Below are 23899 nucleotides of genomic sequence, written 5' to 3'. Positions count from 1 at the left end.
GGATCATATGGATTGCCTTGTGTTCTTTTAATTTTTGGTTGAAATCAATGGCGGGTGATGTGATGGTAAATGCACTCTAAAGAGCCTATTGCACTTCTTTTAGCTTGCAGCACCTTGGATAGTACCTGAAAACTGAACATTTCAATTCAGATTGAAACGTGGATCAGATTCACCACCCATCATCTATTCCTAAAATCAAAGTTACCAGCCACTGCTCATTGAAATCCTGGCCATGCATACGACCTGTTCCCATTAAATTAGTGGCTACTTCCTCAGTAGAAATGCAGGAGATTCTGTAACAAATGCTAGTTAGTAGGGTGTTGTCCGAACCTAAGCTCTATTGGTATAGAGGAATTGCACTGTTCTGTACAGTGGTCCCTTGTTATCCTCTGGGGTTTGGTTCCAGGAACTCCATGGATACCAAAATTCATGGATGCTCAAGTTCCATTAAATACAATGGCATAGTAAAATAGTGTCCCTTATATAAAATAACAAAATCAAGATTTGCTATGTGGAATTTGTACTTTCTAAAAATATTTTAAAGGTATGGATGCTTGAATCAATGGCTAAAGAATCCACCAACATGGCAAGCCAACTGTATATAGCCAAGAATTAATATTTCTGAAATTTTGCATACTTCCTTGAAAATAAATCTCATTGTGTATAGTGGTGCCTTTTGCATCTGTTTGAGTTATACCCAGACTTAAGGCCCTTTCAAAGCTGTGATTGTGCTGTAATCTGCCTCGGATCCCATCCCAGGAGAAAAGTAGGATATCAGTTAATTAAATTTCCATGGTTACCCCCTATGGAATCCTGCAGTTTGTAGTTTGGTGAAGCGCTAGAGTTATCTGGCAATGAATTCTAAATATGCTTCCCTAAACCACAAATTGCAGGATTCCATATAACATAACACAATAATTAATGTGGAATCAGTGCTATAATTGTGTAGTGTGAAAGGGCCCTTAGTCTGTCTTATAGTAGATCCACCAAAATCAATGTATTTTCTGCAGATTTTAATAGGTCTACTCTAAACATGATTAAATCCAACCCAGAGTGCATTGTATGTTAGTGTTACAGTGTTAGTGTTCAATCACTAACATTTCACAGAATGTGGGTGGATATATATACTCTGAATGACTTTCTTCTACTTCAAGTTTCACATTAGTATGCGTGTGTACTTACAAATAAAGTACTTTATTACAAATAAAGTAACGTGTCCCATTTACATAAAACCATGCTCTTTCTCACCAACTTGACAGATTTTTAATGTATAGGACTCTGGTCTTTGTTTGTGGGAGGTACTTTTTTATTGTTGCTAACATTGCTTAATGTTGGCAGTATGTACATGGATGCAAGAATATTGAGAGTGCATTCAGCACCAATGAAAATAAAGGGGTTGGCAGTGTGTCTGCCAGCAGCAAATTTGCATGACAGATGGAGGACATTGGTAGGTGACCATGGGCAAGCTGCGGCCAGAAACGTGCCTCTGGGCCAGGGTGCTGGCTTTGGGCCAAGCAGGAAAGGAGCTCTTGGCTGGGTGTGAAGAGATCCATGAAAGGGGATTTTGGCATGTTACAGACCGCCGAAAAGCGGCGGCCTGCACCCACCTCTTTCCCCACCGGATCGGGGCCTCAGTGGCTAGAGCGGCAGCCGCTGAGGCCCCAATCTGCCGCTTTCCAGGCCGCGGGGAAGCGGCAAAAGGCCACATCCCCAAGGCCTGGAAAGGGCTTCAAGCCCCAAGGACACCCCGCGGCAGCGGGGAGGAGGAGAAAGGAGCCGCTTGGCCCCTTTCTCCTCTGCGTCACTGGACGCAGCCATCTAAAGGCTGTGCCAGCGATGCAAGACTAGGAAGGAGCTCCGTTTCGGAGCTCCTTCCTCCGCCAACGAAAGGGCGCACTAAGAGCCCTCGTGCGGCAGGATGGCGTCACGTCCGTGCCACCTCGTTTGGAGGCGGCGCGTTCGTGACACCATCATGGCGGCCCCCAGGTAGATGGGGCACCGCCATCTTGTACATTCTCAGGACATATTAGGCTCGCCCCTTTTTAAACCTAGGACGTCCTGAGGACATCCCTAATGGCGGTCTGTAACCCGCCTTTGTCTCCATTCCCCTCCCTGCCTTCCTGTAAACTGGAATGAGATGAGCTGTTCAGGTAAACCTCTTAATGGACACGGCTGCAATGAGGAAAGTGAGTAGTTGGCATGGAGGGGTAAAGCAAAGTTTGATGCAGGAGAATGCAGGAAGGATTGGTGCTAGGAAAAGCCAGAAGCCTGCCTTGGGTGGAGAAATATTGACTTTCTTCCTTTGCTTCCTCAGTCAGGCTACTTTGCTTGGATGTTCCAAGGAGTGTTCCTGTGCCTCCCTGCAGTAGCTTTGAGCCCCTGCCAGACCTACTAAAATCTTTATGCTTACACTTTATAAACCACTTAGGGAGTGCTTAAGTGCACTGATAAGCGGTATAGAAATGTACTTGCTATTGTTGTTTTCATTGAAATTCACCAGTTTTCAATTCATGTCAAACATAACCAGTAGACAAGATACTAAAGGCAAAGTCAAAAACATATGTAACATGCTAAGGTCCCCTTCTGGACAGTCAGGCCTTAGTAATGTGATACACTTTCCCCATCAGCCCTATGTGCATGCACACATATAGATGTGGGGAGTAATTCCCATTTCCTTTGAGAAACATTATTGAAAATAATTCCTCTTGAAATGTGATTGAATGAGAACACTGATGTGTAATATTGAGGCTGAATGTGGCTCTACATATTTGGGTTTCTTAACTTATGAGTTGTTCTTGCCTCGATCTTAAATTCTCAGGTGATGCATGGCCCTTTTCCATTGTTTTTCTATAGCATAAGAGGAGCAAGGGCTTATTCCTATTATATTGAGAATTGGGGACAGCTTGCATGTGCAGATTCACTTGAAGAAGGGGGAAAGTTACCTTCTTTATTACAGCTCTCAGAACTCCCCTGCCAATATGGCCATGCCCATTATTTCTGTGTTTATTTCTTTGAGCAGATAGGTGTATGTTTCTTATACATCCTTATGAAAAGTTTTACACTCCCAGATACAAATTGCTTGGGAAGAGGTTTGTGTGAACTATTGAAAGAGAAGTATTGAGTTCTAATGCTGCAACCAGTGTTCATAAAAGTGGCTACCACCTGATTTCTTTTATCATCTAGTTCCCATGCCTGTTGTTTATTCATATTTACTTCTGGGCAGTAGAGAAAATTGCTTTCCCTGTGTATATGTGGGTGTGTGTGTTGAGGAGCCTTCCATATTCACATACAGCCCCCTTTGTCAACTTAATGTTCTTCACATAAATTGCACTACAACTTCTAGCATTCCCAGCAACCATGGCCACCAGGCTTTTAGGACTGATGAGTTGTAATCCAACACATATGGAGGACACTGGATCTGAAAGGCTGATCTAGTGCCATCCCTACAATGTGGGTGACTTTGCAAACCTGAACTTTGCTTTAATTCATCAGGAGTCATATTCCAACACCTCCTTAACCTGGTTCTTGACTAAATAGTGGAAGACTGGGGAAGTCAACCTTTTGCTGCCCTGCAGCTACTTTGATTGTGAGGATTTGTGTTCAGAGTTAATAAAGGAATAATTAGTTCAAACTGTATGATCTTCATTGTATGCCATTAACATTTTGTTTCATTTAAAGCCTAGCTTTGGGATGCCACTCATTTTCCTATTCACATCTTTATTTGGTTCTGTAAAAGCAGCTGGTTAAAATGCTTCTTGCTTTTCCCTTGGCCTATGTGATCAAATGAATGACTTTGCTATAATACAGTATTAGATTTTCATCTGAAGGCTGTAAACATTTTTCAGATCTCTTTCAGATCCCCATGCATCTAGCTGGAATTTTTACTCTCATTGAAACGTATCCATCATTCTTAAGGGTATCTAATATCCTCCTTTTTCTATTCAATGAGATGATATCTTATTATCCTTTCAGTGAGCCACCATATTTTATGTGTTCAGCTGACATTGTCCGGATCTGTCCCCTTCAGTTTAGATAGTGGAGTATTATGGGAGTATAATTCCCCAAACCTAAGATTATGGCATAAGATTGCAGCACAGTGGTACACTGTGGCTCACATGACTGTCCTTAGATGCAAGTGCTGTTGATACAATCAGTAAAGTGCTTTTTTACTATAAAAAGTATGTGTGTCTTTTAGTCTCTTTTAAACTGTGAAAGCATCCTGCATAATACAGCTGGCCCTCTGTATCCATGGATTCTTTATCCACAGATCCAACCATCCATGCCTTGCAAATATTCAACATATACATATATGTTCCTGAAAGCAAACCTTGATTTTGCCATGTTATATAAGGGGCACCATTTTATTACGTCATTGTATTTCATGGGACTTGAGCATCCACGGATCTTGGTATCCATGAGGGTCCTGGAACCAAATCCCAGCAGATACTAAGGGCCCACTATAATATTGGCATAGTTATCTAACTGTTCTGTAGAGGAGGCAGCGAGAGTATCAACCAGTTAAACTTTAGCAGCAGCAAAATTGTGTGTCCTGTCCCTAGCATGGCTCAAGTCATATGGCCCAGCAATTCCATGAGAGCCAATGTGTTCCTACACATGTGCACAGAGCAAAGATTCTCACTTAGAGTTTACACATTTTTAGTCAAATTGTTGCTTTCTGTTTAAATTGGACTTGTTCAAGTGATCCTATCTTATCTCAGATTAATAGTCGAATGAAAATGAAACATCAGATGAAAATGAGGTGTATGGGTGTTCTCCCATGCCCACCTCCCTCTTACCTACATAAAGAGGGTAAGAAAACCAGAACATCTTTCTTTTAGCTATAAGACTTCACTAGACCAGGCAAATGTGTTGGGATGTTGCAGTTAGGTAGGTGTGTGTGTGTGTGTGTGTGTGTGTGTGTGTGTGTGTGTGTTAAATATCCAAATGACATTTCTGCTCTCCTAGACTCTTTTCTGGCAATTATCAGCACCAGCTGTAGCTTTTTATTCCTGCCTTTAAGTAGGTTTCTTTGTAATCCCGAAGCATATCAGAACAGCAAAAACAAACATCCAGTTTTCTCCTGTTTCTTTTTTTTAAATGATCATCATCATCCTGCTTTTTTCCCAAAGTTAGGACACAAAGCAGCTTACAAATTAAAAGAACAAAGCAGTTAAAAACATACAAAAATGAACACTAAAATAGAATTGATGAAATAGATCTTTTGCATTATAACAATATAAATTTTGAGCATTTAAAAAAAGTGGAGAGGAAACCATATGCCCTTCAGACCATAGGATCACTTCAGCAAATCACACTCTTGGTTTAAGAAAACTTCTGTAAGAGCTCTAGGACAGATCCAAGAAGTCTATAAAAGCAGCTCCCTACTTTGAAAAACAGAATGAGTGGATGTAGAGGCCGACAAAACCCAACATGAGCAAGTGGCTATATTGTGAGAATTCATCCTCTTTAGGCCAGTATGGAAGGGCTCAAAATTGCCCAAGCTGGAAAACAGGTAACTTTCAAAAAAAAAAAAAAAGCCAGAATATTAAGCCTACCTTAACTAGGAATGAGGTGGTAATTCTCTGGCAGATGGGGGACTGCTAGTCCTAGGAGCTCTACAGTTCAGCAGCAACAGACTCTGAACTCTGAAATATAGGCTACATCCAGTGTTACACCCAATTAGAGTAGACCCACTAAAATCATGTATGTAACTGGTGATTGACATGTCCATTAGTTTCAATAGGGAAAAACAGACATATTCATCTCTTGTTTTATTAAGTCAAAATACAGGAATAGGAACACGAATCTGAATATGAACACAGTGTTCTGGCCACACTTCTAACCAACATGAGATCACAGTGTAAGACTGAGGCTTTTGCACTGATAGCAGTGTATGACCATGATCAGCAGGCTGGGTAAAGACAGTTCTGTGATGTCTGCTGCATTTTGCCCAGACAAGTAATAGACAGGGAAGAGGAAGAGGAGTTGTACAAACAATGACTGAAGATTAATCATAGCATTGACTTCTGCCTGCTCTTGATCTTGACTCTTATCTTTTTTTTTTCTTCTCTTGTTGGTCACAGAAGTGCTAGTGAAGAGGTTGGTTAATCCCCTTGTAACCTTGCATCTCCACAGTGAGTTAAAGCCACCAAAGCAGAAATTGATCAGTTTTGCTGAAACATTTTAACTTAGTGATACATTTGTAGTATTTATTTTTTAAAAATAATTATACCTGAACACCAGATCTAATATTCTAAAGGTAGTATAGAATAAAAGCAATTTGAACATTTTAAGACCGTGTGTGTCTATGTGTGTTGTGTCGTCAAGTCATTTCCAACATATGGCAACCCTAAGGTGCCATAGCATGGAGTTTTCTTGGCAAGATTAGTTCAGAGGACCCTTTTCCTCAGACTGAGAGTGTGTGACTTGCCCAAGATCACCCAGTGGATTTCACGGCCAAGTAGGAATCCAACCCTGGTCTCCACAGAGTTGTAGTCCAATGCTCAAACTGTGCCAGACTGGTGTTTAAAACAATAAAAATAATTTAAAAGCAGTGTAATGCCCCAAGAGAGAAGGGCCCCACCACTGCAACCATGGACAGGTATGTGTAGTGAGAGGCAGTCCTTCAAATCTTGAATTCAGACTGGAATAGGTAGTTAAATACCTTTAAAACCAGTGTTATATGGTTCCCATATGATGGGCTGGTCAGCAGTCCAGCAGATTGCAGTACACTTGGTTCTTCCAATCTGTGGGCTTGGCATCCATGGATTGGAGCATCCGTGGATGGCCCCATCCCTTTCTTCTCAATGGTGGTGCATGCACACAGCAGCACCATCATTAAGAGAACAGGACTTGAGGTCCCATGGAATTTGCCATCTGTGGTTGGGGGGGGGTCCAGAATGGAACCCCCACATATACAAAGGGCCAACTGTATTACAAATGTTGTCACTGTAACATATGTTCCAAAATATATGTATGGAACAAATAAAAGATCATAAGTAATAAATATTACTAATGCTTATTTCAGGAAAGAGAAAATGCCTTGGTACAGGAAGATGCCTTGTACTGAGTCAGACCTTTTGTTCACCTATTTGTTCTACTCTCACTAGTAGCAGTTGTCTAAGCACTGGCCTCTCCTATTACTCGCTATCTTAAACATCTTACTGAAGATTGAACTGGGGACCTCATGCATGTGAAACAAGTTCTGGCACAGGGTGATCATTCCTTCCTACGATTACTAAAGGAATTACAAAAAGAAAAAGTCAAGTTCTTTTCTCAGTTCTAAGCTGAACTCTTTGTCACTGCAGCAAAGAGTAGCAGCTGCCAAGACGATTACCTTAATTATTGCTGTCTTGCAAGGCAGTTTAACATTGTCACTTATCCATTAATCAGTCACAGCTAAAGTTAACAATTGATCACTAATACCTTATCCTGAGTTCATACCTTCGTAAAATTAGTCGAAGTACCTGGCATGCTTTAAATCTGATGTTCATTTGGCTTTAAAACTCATAAAAACAGGTGTCAATATATTCTTCTTTTATACTGGCTATGTTCACACATATAACGGGGGGAATGTCCTGGATAAATAAACCAGGATACGTACAGGCATGAATAGGAGGGGGGGGGGGGGAACAAGATTAAGCCCTTAGACAATATTCATACTTATTATAAGGAAACCAGGCATGTCAGTGTAGTGTTTACAGACAAACCAAAATTCTCAAGTCATCTCCATACTCCACTTGTAACTTAGATTGTATGAAACAATTTGAAGGCAATGGCAAGCCTCCTCTGAACAAATCTTGCCAAGAAAATTCCATTATAGGTTCACTTTAGGATCTCCATAAGTTGGAAATAACTTGAAGGCACACACACAACCTTAGTTCTAAATTTGCAGACAGGAGCAAGCTATGTTTAAGAACTGAATCCTCATTCATCCTGAATCAAGATTCCTGCTCAAGCAAAGACAGCAAAGATTCTTGCTCATGCAATCAGTTGGTAAGATGCTTCTGTATACTGCCTGTATTTCCATGCTTATTCAGCCAGAATGTAAAGGTCACCATAGAATTCAAGTGCTGTCAGTATGGCATAAGCTGACTTGTGTCTCACCTAAACACCTTCCCCCTAGTGATTCTGCACAAAGACAAAACATTGCTTTACACGTCACAGTGAGCATATTTCAGATTTGGAAAGCTCAGAGGATTGGGTCCAAAAAGCTGATAAATGTCCATGAGCTGCTTTTCAAATGCTCAGGTGTTTGTGGACTGTTGTTAACAAGGTTCAGCAGTGGCTCTCCTGGTCTGGAGCTCCATGTATGTTCCAGTGTTATCATGGAACTTCTAACAATTAAATGACATAATTAAAAGAATCCTTGTGGGTGAGTTGACACTATCAGAACCATGGCTTGTTGCAAGAAATTGCTTGTTGGAGGTCTTCTGAATTGTTCAAGTTAGTTGAATTCTCAGTTGGAATATGTATAATGTGGTGGAAAACACAACATATTCTGTTATCGTTGTTCATGTAACTAATTTCACTTTCTGAAACAATAAGCTACATTTTTTCTGTAACTGATTATAAGAAGAACTTGAGGTTGTTCCCATAAATGGTATCACTTGGCCCACTTTGCATCTGCTATTCTTAGATTTGAATAAAGTGTGTACCAGTTTAAATACAGCATTTGAGATAGTCAGTTCTTAGGGTGGTTATCTGGAATGGAGCCAAATAATCCAGAGCATCAACATTCCCATTATACAGTGTTTAGCACATTCCTTGTCCCCGTTCATAAACAAAGTTACATGGAAATCAAGCCATGGATTTCATTTGAATTTTTTTCCAAATAAGAGGTGGGCTTGTGGCCCTTTCCCCTTTTTTTCTCCCAGTTTGCAGTCAGGTTTTTTTTAAAAAAATGAAGACTTTGTAAAGTTAAGTGATTGTTTTCTAGCTTTACAGACATTCAGTATAAAATGATTTGATATAGCAGCTGTGTTTGGTGCTAAAATTCCTTGAGGAGAAATGCGTGTATGTATTGTATATATCCTTGCTTAAAAAAAAAAATACAGCCCACAAGCATTCACGGTTTAATTCAAGTTCAGATAAAACACGAACTGATGTTGCTGGATATCATGGTGAACTGCAGTGCAGTAGTAAATATTTGAGCATCGACAGATAGATAAACTAGGAAAATCCAGCACCAAGTCGACAACGTTGTCACAAACTTCGCAGAATGAAGTTGTTTGATGGAGTCTTTCCCTGGCGATTTGGCTGCAGATGAAAATGTCTTCAGCATTAAGATTTCATGCTTGGATCTCCACTCCCAACGATCATCAATCAGCAGATGGACACATCAAGAATCTTTTTTCTTACCCAGGATTACTTAAATATGTTGGCAGAAATATAAGAAACCTTTGATATTGCTGTGTATTTCTCTGCATAGTTTTTCCCCCCAGTCATAAACACATTTCTTTTACTTGAATATGTGTTGCCGTTCCAGCAGATATTACTGATCAATAGCATTGCATTAGAAAAGTAGATATAAAACTCTTTTATGTACAGAAGATTTCAGGGCTACCAGTAGTAAACCATAGTGAGTGATTGTCACACATTCAACCAAAGGAATTGGATACTAATACTTTTAAGTGGCACTATAAATGAACAAATAAAATAGACAGGTAGGAAAAAAAACAATGTGTTGGGGATGGATATAGTATTTAAAATTTTGTGTTAGATATCTTGCTTTTGGGAATACCTACTTGTGCATTAGCTAACAGTTCCAGTTTAACATAGTATCCCATCAAAACTGTGTTGTGCAAGTCTATTTTTTTTATTCAAGAGATAAATCTTGCACAGCTCACTGGGGATCACTGCTAACAAATTGTGCATACAGTCAGTCCTGTGGCATGCTTACACAGAAGCCCAGACCCTAGGATGGGCACCAGGCCTGGTAGAAGTCAAGTCTTATTGAAATCAATGGATTGGGGTCAGGTTTGGACACAGGCATGGAGGAGCAGTGCTCTCCCATTGAAATCAGGTACAGGCAACTGGGCTGGCAAAAACAAAGTTTGCAGTCCTCTTCCCCACCAGGCAGTCTCTCCAGCAGTGTCAAGTGCACTGTAAAAATGTGATTCAGAGGAGAACAAATCTTGCCAAGAATGTCCCACGATAGATCACCTTAGGTTGCCATTAAGTCAAAAATTTGGAAATGACTTGGAAGGCCCACAAAACCATCTAAAGAGGGAATTTGTGTAACATTTTCAGTGGGAGCAGAGGGGTGCAGAGAATAGGGAAGTCCACTTCTCCCTACCTAGTTGCACTTTCCTAAAATGGCTAAACGTGGCTCAGTCCGTATTCCTTCCAAGATTTGCATAGGATTATGATTGTAGTGTGCAGTCCTAAGCACACACAACTGACGGTTAATCTCCATTGAACCCAGCACAATTTACAAACATAGTACTGTATTGTCTACGTGCATAGGATTGTGCTGTGTCCTGGTAAATAGATGTACCCTTTGTTTTAGCTTATGTTTCCACTTCACAATCTTTTTCTGAGATGTTCATGTCTGTTGTATCTTCTTTGCTTTTATAATTTGTCCATTTCCCCAAAGCTTCTGACACTATATAGGTGATTATACTATTTATACACTGCACTTCAGCTAAAAAGGCTCCCAGAGCAGCTTACAAATAGTTAATTATACAGTTTTCTGTCCTCTGGATTATAAGATAAGTAAGATACAATACAAAAGCAAAAGGGATTGGGGTTAGGTTCCACAGATTCTTGCTGGTCTTCTCCCTTTAGAGGCCAGAACAAACTGCCTAATGTCTAACACATAGTCTTACAAAATCATAGACCTAGAAGGAGAACCAAGCAACCATCTCATCCTGCCATTGAAGGAATCCATAGCTAAAGCACCCTTGAGAGGAGGCCTACCCCCTCTGTTTAAACATCTCCAATAAAGGAAAGTCCATCACCTCATGAGGCAGTCTTAACTTTAAGAAGCTCATCCTAATCTCTAGCTGGAATTTACAGTACATGGTAACAATTTCAATCAATTGGTTTGGATTTGAAGCAACAGAAAGCAAGCTCCCATCATCTTCCACATTACAACCCTTCAGGTGGCTATTTTATCATATCCTAGAGATGTCTATCAGATGGCTTGATTGTGTTGCTCCGGACTTGTGTCATGGCTCTTGATAGTTTTGCTTCTGTGTGCCATATTCTTCCAAGTATCTGCCTCGTGTGTTTGGGAATTATTTGCCCTCCCTAGAGGCATCCTCCATCTGTTGCCTTTACAGGAGATTCCGATTCCTTGTGAGGAGGAAGCCGTGTGGAGGTGAAGGGGGGCAAGCCTCTCTCACTTGCCCACCCTATCCTGACACCAAGCCTAGGGATGCCACTCAGAGGTAGCTATTGTAAAACTTTGGTGTTGTCCAGGAGAAGTAATGTTTGCTAGCATTCATGTGCTCAAGAAAAACACACAAGGTCTACTTCTGCTAGCTACATTTGCTTTAGCTAAAAAAAAGACGTTGATAGACATTGACTGTATTATTGAACAAATCTTCTGTCTTCCTATTTCATAGATATGTTTCTATGAACACTAATTTAAGCTCTGACATGAGGTCAGAATGTTCTTAGTGGGCATCTGTGATGTATTCTTTCATTGTGTGTCAGAGCCAGGAGGCAAAATACCAATTCGGTTACTTGTATTCAAGTTCACTGAGCTACAAGAGGCTGTTCATTCCAAGGCTTACATTGACTTCAGTGTTTATGGCAATTCACTTCCACAAGTGGCTACTTGCTTCCCACTTCTATAGAGGCTGCTTGCTACCTTTTGTTTTGATTTCCTTTTCTCAAATACTAAGAGGAATGTTAGGGAGAAATTGCCTCATGGTTTTTTGTTTTGTTTTGGGGTTTTTTTTTGCCTTAGTTGCAAATGAGTGGGTTTTTCTTCCATGAATAGAAGAGTCACTATGACATGATTTCTAAACTTCAGAGCCCTTCCACAGTATAGAATTATAGCAGTATGATTCCACTTTAACTCTCATGGCTACATTTTGTGGAATCCTAATCACTGCAGTTCAGAGAGAGCCAGAAATATCGAGTGCCCCCACCAGACTACAAACCCCATGATTCCATAGAATGCAACCATGGCAATGCGATGACTGTGTAGTGCGAAAGGGCCTTTTTAATCCTCAAACTGCATTATCTTATCTTATCTTTATTGCACCTTTCTGCCCAACTGCACTCAAGGCATCTAAAATTCACAGAAAAGCAAATACAATTAAAATAAAAACACAATTAAAAAACACACCAATGAAAAGAAACTGCAGCCTTCTTTAGTTATAACCCAGTTTATATGCTCTTTGTGTAAAGTTGCCACTACCTGAAAGCTTTCTTTATTCCAAATCGTCTTTTCTTTAAATTAAATAAACCTATAGAAGAAGAAGGGTCTTGGAGCAAGATGACATTATGACACAGGGCTTCTTCTAAACTTATTTCACAATCAGCCATCCTCTTGGTGAACTATAAAACCTATCCCAAGTCTGAGCTTTTATGGAGTGACACAGGAAAATTTCAGTGAGCCTGGAGTATAAATCCCTTGAATAAGTTAAATGAGTAACAGGCAGTAAAACATTAGGATGGTCAGCCCAATGTACTCAGTGTTATGGTTTTTGATGTGTCCTGTTTGTTGTGCTCTCAACAGATTTTAGATATAACCCATAGAAAGCTAAAACAATCTGAAAAGCTAAATATCAAAGTGTGAATGTCGGTATCATTTTGGGCACTGTCTGTTTGCTTATTGTTCAGTTATACTTTAGTACTTAATTTTAAGTAACAAGGAGCTGATCAGCTTGATAGCTGTTCTCCGAAAATAACACAAATGGAGGGGGGGGGGGTCTAATGAAAAATAATGGAGAAGTATGTGTGAGGCTTAACTTATGATCTGTGTTCATTACCATAAGTGACATTTTAACAGGAGTTTTACTATAAAGATTATTGGCTGGCACAGAACAAGGGTCACACCTGAATAAACTCTCAATCAGTCTTGCTTCCATAGTGATGGTTATGAAAAATCACTAAGGCCCTCTATAATGTCTGTATTATTCCATAATTAATGGTGTGTTGCATTGTTTTGAAAGTGCTGATGAATAAATGGGGGAAAGGACATTGCCTCCAACCTATGCTGTTTTAACACAAGCTTGTAAAATATACAAGTGGGCACCTCTGATGCTCTTGATCACCTGAGTATGGAAATACCTACTAATTAGCAAATGCTTTACAATAAACATAGTTATGATCTCCAAGCTCTTACAAAATTTCTGTGTAATTTATTTGTTTTTTAAAGGAAGGAAAAAAGAAAAATAACTTGAATTTAAGATTGCACATAATAATTTCCAAGGGATTGGAACCTGAATCTAATTGCACTTGGCTTTCTGCTTTTCAATATTGTAAAGATTACTATCTCGCACTCTAGGCTTTCTACCATCATTTAATGCAGACTCCAGTAATGAGAGTGATACAAAATCCCCCCTAATGTGTAATGCTCAGTTGATAAATATATTTTGTCAAAACTGAAATCTTTGCCTTCCAGGCCATTTCTACAAAAGAAATTAGCACTGTTTCTGCAGTGATCCCATGTTTAGGTGTCTGTGCACAGTTGTGAAAATGTTTGCCAAATGTTTTCTTGTAATTTTGAAGAAAGACATCTCAAGTGACATCTAAACTGAGCATATATAAGAGCTAGTGTGGTACAGGAGCAAGTATACCATAGTAGACTCAAGTTGACATCTAGAGCCGATGTGGAAGATGCTGGGCAGTGTGAAGGGACTGATGATGACAACCCCCTGAAAAACTCCTTTATTGTTGCTCTTTTTAAAATTCTCTTATATCAGTCTTTTCCCAACAACGGAAATATATTTACTTGCCAGTGGAATGATAGCAATGAAGGAACTATCCTGGCCTTCCTACAGAGGAGGTTTCAAAGCCTGGGCGTTGTTACTAAGAAAGCCCCCTACCATGTTCTCTCCAGACATGCCTGTGAAGATGATAGGAACAAGAAAAGGGTTTTTTGGGTTTTTTTTTTTTGCATTTTTAGATACGAGATACCTTTGGGTATCAGCATGCTAGCTAATTGCTCCTCATCAACCTGGAGAAAGGTGACAGGTGGGGTGTTGCTGGGTTCTGTCCTTGGACCTGTGCTGCTTGCATGTTTACAGCCTTAGGATATCCTAGGATATCTTAGAATAATAATACCTTGGAATAGAGGACATGCTCATCAGATGTATAGATCACACAAAACTGGAGAGCTAGGTAATACATCAGAGAGCCAGTGGGCGTAGTTGTTTGAGCATTGGACTCCACAAAAGGTTCAAACCCCTGCTCAGCCACAGAAACCCATTGGGTGACCTTGGGTAAGTCACATTCTCCTAGAAGAAGGCAAATGAATCTGAATAAATCTAGCTATGAAAATAGTTTGCCTTAGGGCCACCGTAAATTGGACATGACTTGAAGCCACACAACAGCAAGGTGTAATAAGCTAAGAAGACACATTCCAGATTATTTTAATAGATTGGAAACCTGGGTCAAAACTTTTTTTAAAAAATGAATTATGAACAGAAATAAATATAATGTACTACATTTAGTTTGGGGGAAATCAAATCTCAAAATATAGGTATCACATCTAAACATACAGATATGTAAAATACAGCTACTGCTGGCGGCCGGGGAGGGGAGGAAGAGACTACTAAAGTGGAAATAAAAAGTTGCAGTTAAGATCAGAAATTCATGAGAAAAATACTGAGAAAAAATTCATGAGATAAACTCTGTTTGGATCTCAGAAAACAAACAATAAATAGAATTCCTGCCAAATCTAGATGCTGATCTGGAAGAGCCATAATGTATTTGTTCTCCTTTCCAAGATTGCTGGCAGCAGGAGTAAAATTCTATGTATAACACTGCTGGCCATGGAGTACCCAAATAAAAATTTATCTGCTGTGCACAAGTAACTTTAGCAAATTTTAATCAAGAATAGATATTTGCTCTAAATTTTACTTGAGCAAGCAAAGGATATCCATGTATATTTTACATCATATTTTTGTGTTGCTGGCTCATGCAATCTCTCTTGAGGAGAGACTGTCAGGAAGCACATTTATTGCTTTGCTTTGCTTGCTGTCCAAGCCATTCGACCAGTAATTGCACTCTATCCATGCATATGTTCCCTTAGCCCTTAGTTCTGCTCTTTGTTTTAGCTGGTTCCAGCATTAATTATAATACCAACCATCTGTGAGGTGAGTTTTGGCACCAAATGCAAAGTGTTTGAAGTGGTCCCCAAGAATATAGAGGTTGAGTTTTTCTGCTATGTATCTCGTGATTTGGTAAAAAAAAATTGTTTGGTTTTGTCAAACAGATACCTGGGTGGTCATAACTCTAGATCTCTACACATTGTGTGCTGCACAGTCCTTTGTTTATTTACTCAGAAGCAAATATCCACTGCCTATTTCAGGTGGAATTTTTATCCTAGTAAATTTGCTAATTTGTTGGGAATTACACATTCCTGTTACAAGACAAAATCCAAAAGCTTCTCAAATCTTGTCATTGTGTGACATTAGTGTCGCAATAACATTGTCCTTAATTTTGGAGGATTTTGCTTAGCCTCTGTTAGCTGGAAACAGGGGCATACTGCCTTACAATAGCCAACAATCTAATGGCATGATGCCATTGTTGTGAAATACATTTTATCCTGTAATCTGAAGAGGTATTTTCATTTTATTTTGCAGCATGTGATTCCATTTGGGTGTGCAGTGATGGCACCTAAGAATGGTGTGATTGAATGTGTGGCTAAACTAGGCAGTGAGCAAGCAATACATTTTCCCATGGGGGCATACTGGAATCTGGTTGTAAATGCTAAAGGCCGGAGAACTCCTTGATAGGATCATGCACTACACCTACAGAAAAAGCCAATTTTATGTTCACTGTCCACCCCCACCCCCCCCAAAAAAAAATCCCAAAAGGAGGCTGTTTTATATTAATACACAAACATGTAGACTGGTCCTCCACCCCCTACTCCAAATCTGCTTGTACAAATGTTATGTTGTTCCCTGTTTCTCTTTATCCTACCCGTTTTTAAAAAAACATAGCTTTGGGCTATTGCAGTTTTGCCATGCTTAGCAAAAAGGGAATCAGCGGGAGGTGGAAATTTACCTTTGCCAATATTTTCACATTTTTCTAGCCCCTTTAATAGCCCTTGTTAAAGTTATAAACCTTAATAACAGGATTTATAGCTTCAGCATCTGAGGTTTTCAAGCCATGTGATTTATGCTTTAAATTGCAGCATTTAGCACTTCGTACTTTAATTTAGACAGATCACCTATTTTCTTAAATGCTTAAGTAATGTACCAAGCTGCAGTTATTGATTCTCTCTGCATTTATTACAAAGGAGGCTGTATTTGTTCTTCCCTCTTGGGAGGGCCCTTCCTCAACTGCATGCTTGCTAGTGACAGCTTAGACCCCTGATACATAACCAAAGACCTTGCCTAGTATCCCTGCAACTGCTTGGGGAATTTTTATTAAGTAAAGGCATCATTAAAGTGGACAGAATGATGAAGTTTAATGAGCATCCTTCTCCCTTATTGTTAGTTTTGCTGTTGCAGCCAGAGTGATCACATTTGTTACCCTCAGTAGGGCAGGGCAGGCAGAGAATGGCATGCATTTTGAAGCTTAGCTGAGCACCTCTCCGGGATTGTATGTTTGTAGATTTGCATATTATATATGCTAGGGCGTATTCCATGGCAAAGCAAAGCCAAGCCACAAAATCTTATTATTAAGAGATTTAATGCATTTTCAGACTTGACATTAAAATCCCCCAGAAAACTATTTGCCCTTTTCCTTAATGAGGAAGCTGCATACTGCACTGGAGGTCTGGCTGTACTGTTGTTTAGAGAGATGCTGCCATTTATCAGTTATGATTATAACACCAACAGACTTTTTAGTTGCCACCCAAGGTAATTACAGATGCCTGAAAGACATGAAATCTTGGTATTTTGCTACACTGTCCTCATTGCTCCCGAGGGGTTTGCATGGCGTGTCCCATTTAAATACTAGCATCTCCACACCAATGGGGGCTTCTAGAGAAAGTAATTGGCAAAGTTGTCTTTTGACTTGGGCACTTTAATAATCCACTACTAATGAGTGAACCATGTAAAGAGGTGACAGGGAAGATGACATTAATGTTAGGATTACCCAGCTTTGGTTTTATTTATAAAAATGTCCAGACAGTCTCATTGTACACTGTAGATTCTGATCATGGTCCATATATATGTCAGGATAAACAGGAAGACAGAATTATTAGCAGCCTGCGTCTAGCTCAGTGGTCATTCTTTTGGCCTTGCTTTGCTATTTAGACAGCACAACCCATCAAATTGTGACCATGCACTGTAAGTGATTGCCTGCTCATAATTTGTTTTATAAACCTTATCCGTCTTCGAGTCTTGTCATTACAAATCATTAATGAATAATTTACAACATCGCTTCCACAGCATCATTGTGAAATCTCCCTTTTTATTAGGAAATTCACCCAAAAATATTTTGTACAGCAGCCATTTATGGAAAGACCAGATATTTTAACTCTTTCTGTTGGATCCTCCTTACTTGGGCTGCATCTACACTGCAGACACTGCTTTAACTGGCATGGCTCAATGCTATGGAATGCTGGAATTTGTAGTTTTGTGAGGCACCAGGATTGTGACAGAGAAGGCTTAAAGCCCTAGTGAAACTACAGTTCCTGGGATTCCATAGAATGGAGCTACAGCACTTAAAGTGATACCAAATTGCATTATTTCTTTGGTTGTAGTAACAGTATTAGAAACATTATTTGGGATGTTGGGTGAGCACAGAAACTATAATACAGAAAACAACATGAACATACAGGTACTGGTTTTGCTTCATAAAATGCTCCTTGATCATGGCCAGAGTTTGTGGCCTGTGCCTAAAATCTGTTCAGGAATATACAGATTTCCATCTGTATTTTTATTACCCTGTTCTCAGATATTATGATATAACACATCCTTCTTTTTAATCTTCCACACTTTACTGATCTAGCAACTTTACTGCAATGCATGAACTAGTGCCTGCACCCAGAGACTCCCTGGCTCTAATTTTTTTTTTCTGTGCAAATCTAGTGCCATTTTTCTCCCAGGCACTTACTCTCTTCGCCTGTACTGTGGAGGTGATGGTACAGCAGTGGATTTTAACACAGGTGCCTCCTTCAGGTTAGGGCTCTTTAAGAGATTGTACCCCTGTATTGCCCTGATCAGGTCCCATCCCAATCTCTTTTCTGGTTGGTTATTTGTTTGGGTAAATTTTCATATGGAGCTTAGGAAGTTGCCTTATATTGTGTAAGACCATCTGTCCAACTTGTCTATTTTGGGAACAGTTCTCCAGGGGACAGCTGTTTCTCAAGTACACCTGGAGATGTCAAGATCTGAACTGGGAACCTTTTTCTCTTCAAGCAAAGAAGGTGCTTTACCATTCAGACCTGCCAGATTAATCTTTAAGTCTGAATATTGGGTTTGGTTATGAATGCACGCAGGCACAGAACAGGTACTTTCTCTTGAGCTCTTCTTTAGTTGATGTTTGCACAAGCTTTCTTCCCACAAGAAACTTTAGAGATCTCTGGGTTTTTTTCCCTGACACAACTGAGCAACCTCCAAAAGCACTTTGTCAACCAAGCAAGTTTACATTTGCATCCCGTTTGTCTTGAAGGCTTTTAATTTTGGTTTAAGTAGGGATCACTCATAAATTATCCATTAATTGCTCTCTGGTGTTTAGTGTAAATCCTCTCAGCCTTATAGTCTATTTAGCTTTCCTGTGAGTGCCAGCAATCTTAATTGTAGGATACTTCGTCAACATTTAATCAGGGTTCTGTATTAATGTGGCATTGATGTGTTGGTGGCTCTCTTGCTACAATCCATCATGTGTGCACAGCCAGAGAAGAGTCTTGACACCATTGCTCTGTGTCACTTTATCAAGCCCTGGAGTATTCTGGTTAGGCAGCAGGCTCACTTCCCTTTTCATCAGCACTCGATCTTGCCAGTTCAACCCAATTTTTGTCAGTGTCTCCAAAGGTTACAGATTTAAGGAACTTGTTCCATCCTCAAGCAACTTCTGTATACCCAGATATAAATTTATAGGCCTTGTTTTGGATTACAGACTGAGTCTCCCTTATCCAAAATGCTTGGGACCAAAAGTGTTTTGAGTTTTGGGTTATTTTATTTTATTTTATTATTTTTGTTTTTATTTTTTGGTTTTGGGAATACCTGTATTTGCAAATACGTACACAGTGAGATATCTTGGAGGTGGGACCCACGTTTAAACACAAAATTCATTTATGTTTTATGTGTACTTTATACACATAGCCTGAAGGCAATTTTACTTGTATATATATTTTTTAAAAATTATGTGTGAAACAAAGTTTGTGCACACTGAACCATCAAAAAGGTGTCACTATCTCAGCCACCAATGAAAAAATGTTTTGGCTTTTTGTGGTATTTTGGATTTTGGAGTCTCAACCTGTAGCAGGAAGCACATGGAGCTACCTTTTTAAAAAATAAATTAAATAATAATAATAACAATAATAATAATAATAATACACTTTTACTTCCTATGTGGAAACATTTACTGTCTTCATTTGTTTGATGATGAGACCCCCCCCCCCCAAACCCTCTTTGTGTTCTTTCTTTGTAGTCTTTATGGGAGACACATGCAGGCAAACCCTGAACCTCCAAAGAAGAACAACGACAAGTCCAAGAAGATCAGTCGTAAGCCTCTAGCTGCCAAGAACAAATAAACCACCAACAATATGCCATTCTTGTAAGACTTCTTGTTTTGCATGTGCCTTGTGTTTTAAACATATTATTTACCAAAATAAGTTTTTTTTATAAACTAAAAGGAAGAATATCTTTTTTATATATAGCACAGCTATTCACAAAGTATATATTGCCTTGGTTAATTAATCCATTATTGTAAGTATTACCAGTTAACAGCTTAAATCATGCAGTCATTTAATCTGCCATAAATCACTTTATCTATTCTTGAAACATGTGGGAAACAAGGGGGGGATATAACCTAACTAATTCATACCACCAGCTAAAATTGATTATTCCACCAGACCATGTATCACTCATATTTTATGTAATGCTCTTAAATTTATTAATAAAAACCATTTTCTACCATGTGTTGTTTTCTTCTCTCCTTTCCTTCTTCTCACTCCCCTGGATATTTTGGATTATCTGATCCCCCCCCCCCCCCCGGAATTATTTTGAATTATGTCTGGTCAAGCTTTAAAAGTGCATCATTAAAAATAAAATTGCTTTCTTGAGTAGGCTAAAAAGACTTTTAAACAGTGACCAGAAGTCATAACTGCAAAAGAGACCAGGCATTGCAAACTGTAGGACATTTAAAAAAAAATGTGGGTCATTACAAAATAAGAGATAAAAACACTAATATAAATATAAATCCATGTTTCTTAGTGATGCTGAAAATGGAGGACATTTTGGAATTCCTCCTGGACAGAAGGCTGAAATGTAGGACATGACCTGGAAAAGGAGGATGCCTGGTCCTCCTGCTTTTAAACTAACATTCTGGGGGAGACTTATGAAGCTAAATGACATTGTAAATCAGCTCACTGGGCCATTACATCCAGTGTAATCTTGCTAAAACTCTCCAAAACCCTAGGTATTTCCATCTACTTACTTTCCCAACAAATGTAGGACATGACCTAAGATAATTTCAAAAAAGGTGTGCATGAGAGAGAGCAAGAGAGAGCTATTGTTAAGCTCTGGGTGCATAATTCCCAGCCAGCATAGTCAATAAGGAGTTGTCGCTCAATAATACCTGGCGCATCATAGACTCTCAGTCTTTCTGTTAAATGGAAAAGCTAGGTTTTTGAACCCAGGGCTTTCTTCATCAACTCTTTCATGCTACACATTTATAGTTCTATGATTTTATTTTAACTAACATGGCAACATCCTATGAGAGGTGGAATTTGGCATTTGGTGAAGGAATTTGGCATTTAGTGCAGAATTCTAAGCAAGAGAGCGCTAGTGCCTCACCAAACTATGAATCCCAGGATTCCGTAGGACAAGAGTGGACAAATAGAGTGGCCCCATGCAGTCATTGGGGCCTCAAAGCGTGCCCTGGTGTGAATTTTCACCCCCAAGCCTCACACTTCATGCCTTCAAAGCCCCACAAAATGCTGAAATTTGACTGAAATCAAAATAAGAGACATAACACCACTTCCAGTCATGTTGGCCATTCCTTCTAGTGGGTGTGGGAGTGAAAATTTGGGTCCTCCCCTTGTACAGTTGCCATAGGATGTTGCTGGGGTCATAGTACTGTGATTGTGTAGTGTGAAAGTGCCATATAAAGTAGTTTGTTTTACTCTTGAGCTATACAAGTTTCATCTGTGTACGACTGTACATAGGCCCTCCCTATCCATGGATTCTGTATCCCCGATTCAAGCGTCCATGGCTTGAAAATATTCAAAAAAATATATACATTCCAAAAAGCAAATTTTGATTTTGTCATTTTATATAAGGGGCACCATTTCACTTCATCACTGTATTTAATGGGATTTGAACATCCACAGATTTTGGTATCCAAGGAGGTCCTGGAACTACGATAAGTCCCAGCAGATACCAAGGGCTTAGTGTACACTATAATTACTTGGATCTTCAGATATAGGATGAGATTTTTTTGTTGATCAGTATGCAAATAAATAAGGCAGTGGCTAGAGATTTTTGGAAATGTAGCCCCAAAAATAACTTTTTTCAGCCTTGGGTTCTGCTGGTTAGCGCCTTGAAGTTTTTGATGTAAGAAATACATTTTGGCACCCTTTCAATGGGAGAAGTCACCCATTAGCATCACACAAGCTCTTGGCTAGATCTACAGGAATCCTTTTCTATTTATGGACCCAAAAGGATCAACACAGGTTCAGTCACCTGTGGCGTTCAAAAGGGCCCATCTTCAAGTGCTCCAAAAAGGCAAAAGGAAAGCTAACAACCAAAAAAGAGTTTAGTTTCATTTTTTTAAAAGCCACACTATAGTATGTTATATTTTCAGTGCGAGTGTTAAAACATGGAGCTTTGTGTGTGAGATGTGATAAATTTTAATCAGCTTCCCTTCTTTCTTAGTGGTGTATCATAATTCTCTCCTTCCCCACTTTCCTCCTTCCCCCTAAATTTAGGTAAAAAAATAATGTTATCTCCAAGAAGGGCTGCCAGCTGCCAAATGCAATTTTTGGAAGAAACTTTCTCATTTGAAGGAAAAGTTCTTGCCAATGTTTAATTGTTTCTTAATGTAGGAAGCAAGAGAGGAACCTAAAGAGCATTTAATCTCTTCTCTGTGTTAAAAAAAAAAATCATGGTTTGAAGGATTGTGCTAAATTAGTGTGTGCGAATTTTGCCAAAGGAAGTATTTTTATCTACATAAAGCCTGTACCACATCCAAACCTAGGAACCATAGTTGGGAAGTGATTAAGCGACCTAAATCAACATTGGAAACAATGACTTCTCAATCCCTCCCGCCTTCTTTCAATCATGGTAGGAAAATATGGCAACACTATTAATGAAATTGGATGTAGTTTCTAGCCAGGAGCAATGTAAACAGCTGAACAAAAGACAAATGGGGAATGAATGGAAATGGAATGCATTCATAATTTGAACCCCAATGTCAAGATCCCATGTTTTCCCCTTGCTGAGTTCAAGATCTTTGCAACCAGATGCACATTTTATCTTGTCATTCAGTATGTGAGCCCATATGATGTCACATTAATGACAAGTGCAATAAGAGGTGCATCTACACAGTCAAAACAGTGTGGTTTCCATCCTCCAGAATCCTGGGATTTGTACTTTTGTGAAACTCCAGCACTCTGTCAGAAAAGGCTAAAAACTCTGTAAAAGTACAAATCTCGGGATTCTATAGGATGGAGCTACAGCACTTAAAGTGATTTCAAACTGCATTATTACTAGATTCTAGTAATAGATGCTACACTAGACCACTAGTGTAGATGCACCCTAAGATGCTGGACTGTTCTCCATGGTGCCTAAATGTACATGTGAATGTGCTGAATGTTTGTGTGTATGTGTTTTATCTACATGTGCACTAGAAACATTATGGCTGGTATCCTGTTGGTGTCTTATGCTTGCATACGTTCACATGTGCACACAGTTGTATTTTTTTTCATCTGATGAGTATCCATAACAAAAGATGAGACATTGCATGTGGTGCCTTTGCATTATATACTGGCCTGCAACATATCTGATCATTCTGAAAGATGGCAGGAGAGGGTCTCTGCCTAACCAAATAATCTTAAGAAAGCAAGTTCTAATCTCCTCATCTTGTGTTACTGGGCAGCAACCCTCCAAAGTATTGGACAAAGGCCTTTCCAACTACATTCAGATCTTGCCAACTAGAAATGTCAGTGTCTTTGTGTGTGGAAAACATGTGCAGTAAGACTGGATAATGGACCTCCCCTCTTGCCCTCATGGGGATCTGGGCCCACTTTTTTGCCCCCTTGCTGAATGACATGAAATAGTCTGCAACTGATTGCTAAGATTTTTTAACTTGGCAGGGAGAAAACACAAGCAGAGATTTGTTGGTTGGTTGATTGATTGATTTGTACCCCACCTTTATCTCTGGATGGGATGCAAGGCAGCTTCCATAGGTTTAAAACAAGATTAAATTAAAATCTTATTCTATAAAAGTTTAAAAAGAATTAAATAACTATATTTTTTAAATGGTTACAACAGTTAAAACACATTTAAAGCATATTTGCTAATAGCAGATTAAAAAAATAGAATGCAACACACTACAAGATCTTTCAAATGTTTTTAATTCAAGAATATCTTCAGCC

General features: G+C 39.3%; 1 protein-coding gene across 2 annotated transcripts in view; it reads left to right on the top strand.

Moving 5' to 3' along the window:
- The window catches only part of RSU1 (Ras suppressor protein 1), a 100432-nt gene extending 80213 nt beyond the window's left edge, over positions 1-20219 (top strand). Inside the window, exon 10 of one of the 2 annotated variants that reach the window (XR_016281952.1) lies at positions 19732-19747. Coding sequence is in view for 1 of the 2 variants with exons in the window: in XM_089533311.1 (XP_089389437.1) it covers positions 19732-19834 (103 nt within the window). In the remaining variant the exon portion in view is untranslated. Of the gene's footprint in view, positions 1-19731 lie in introns of both variants that reach the window. The other variant, XM_089533311.1, reaches the window with a different exon arrangement.
- The last annotated feature ends 3680 nt before the right edge of the window (positions 20220-23899 follow it).

This window comes from Sceloporus occidentalis, unplaced genomic scaffold (genome assembly GCF_023333645.1).
Source record: "Sceloporus occidentalis isolate IW3139 unplaced genomic scaffold, rSceOcc1.0.p SCAF_7, whole genome shotgun sequence".
Taxonomy (NCBI): domain Eukaryota; kingdom Metazoa; phylum Chordata; class Lepidosauria; order Squamata; family Phrynosomatidae; genus Sceloporus; species Sceloporus occidentalis.
The sequence above is the reverse complement of the archived record's forward strand: the minus strand, read 5'-3'. Positions and strand labels throughout refer to the sequence as shown.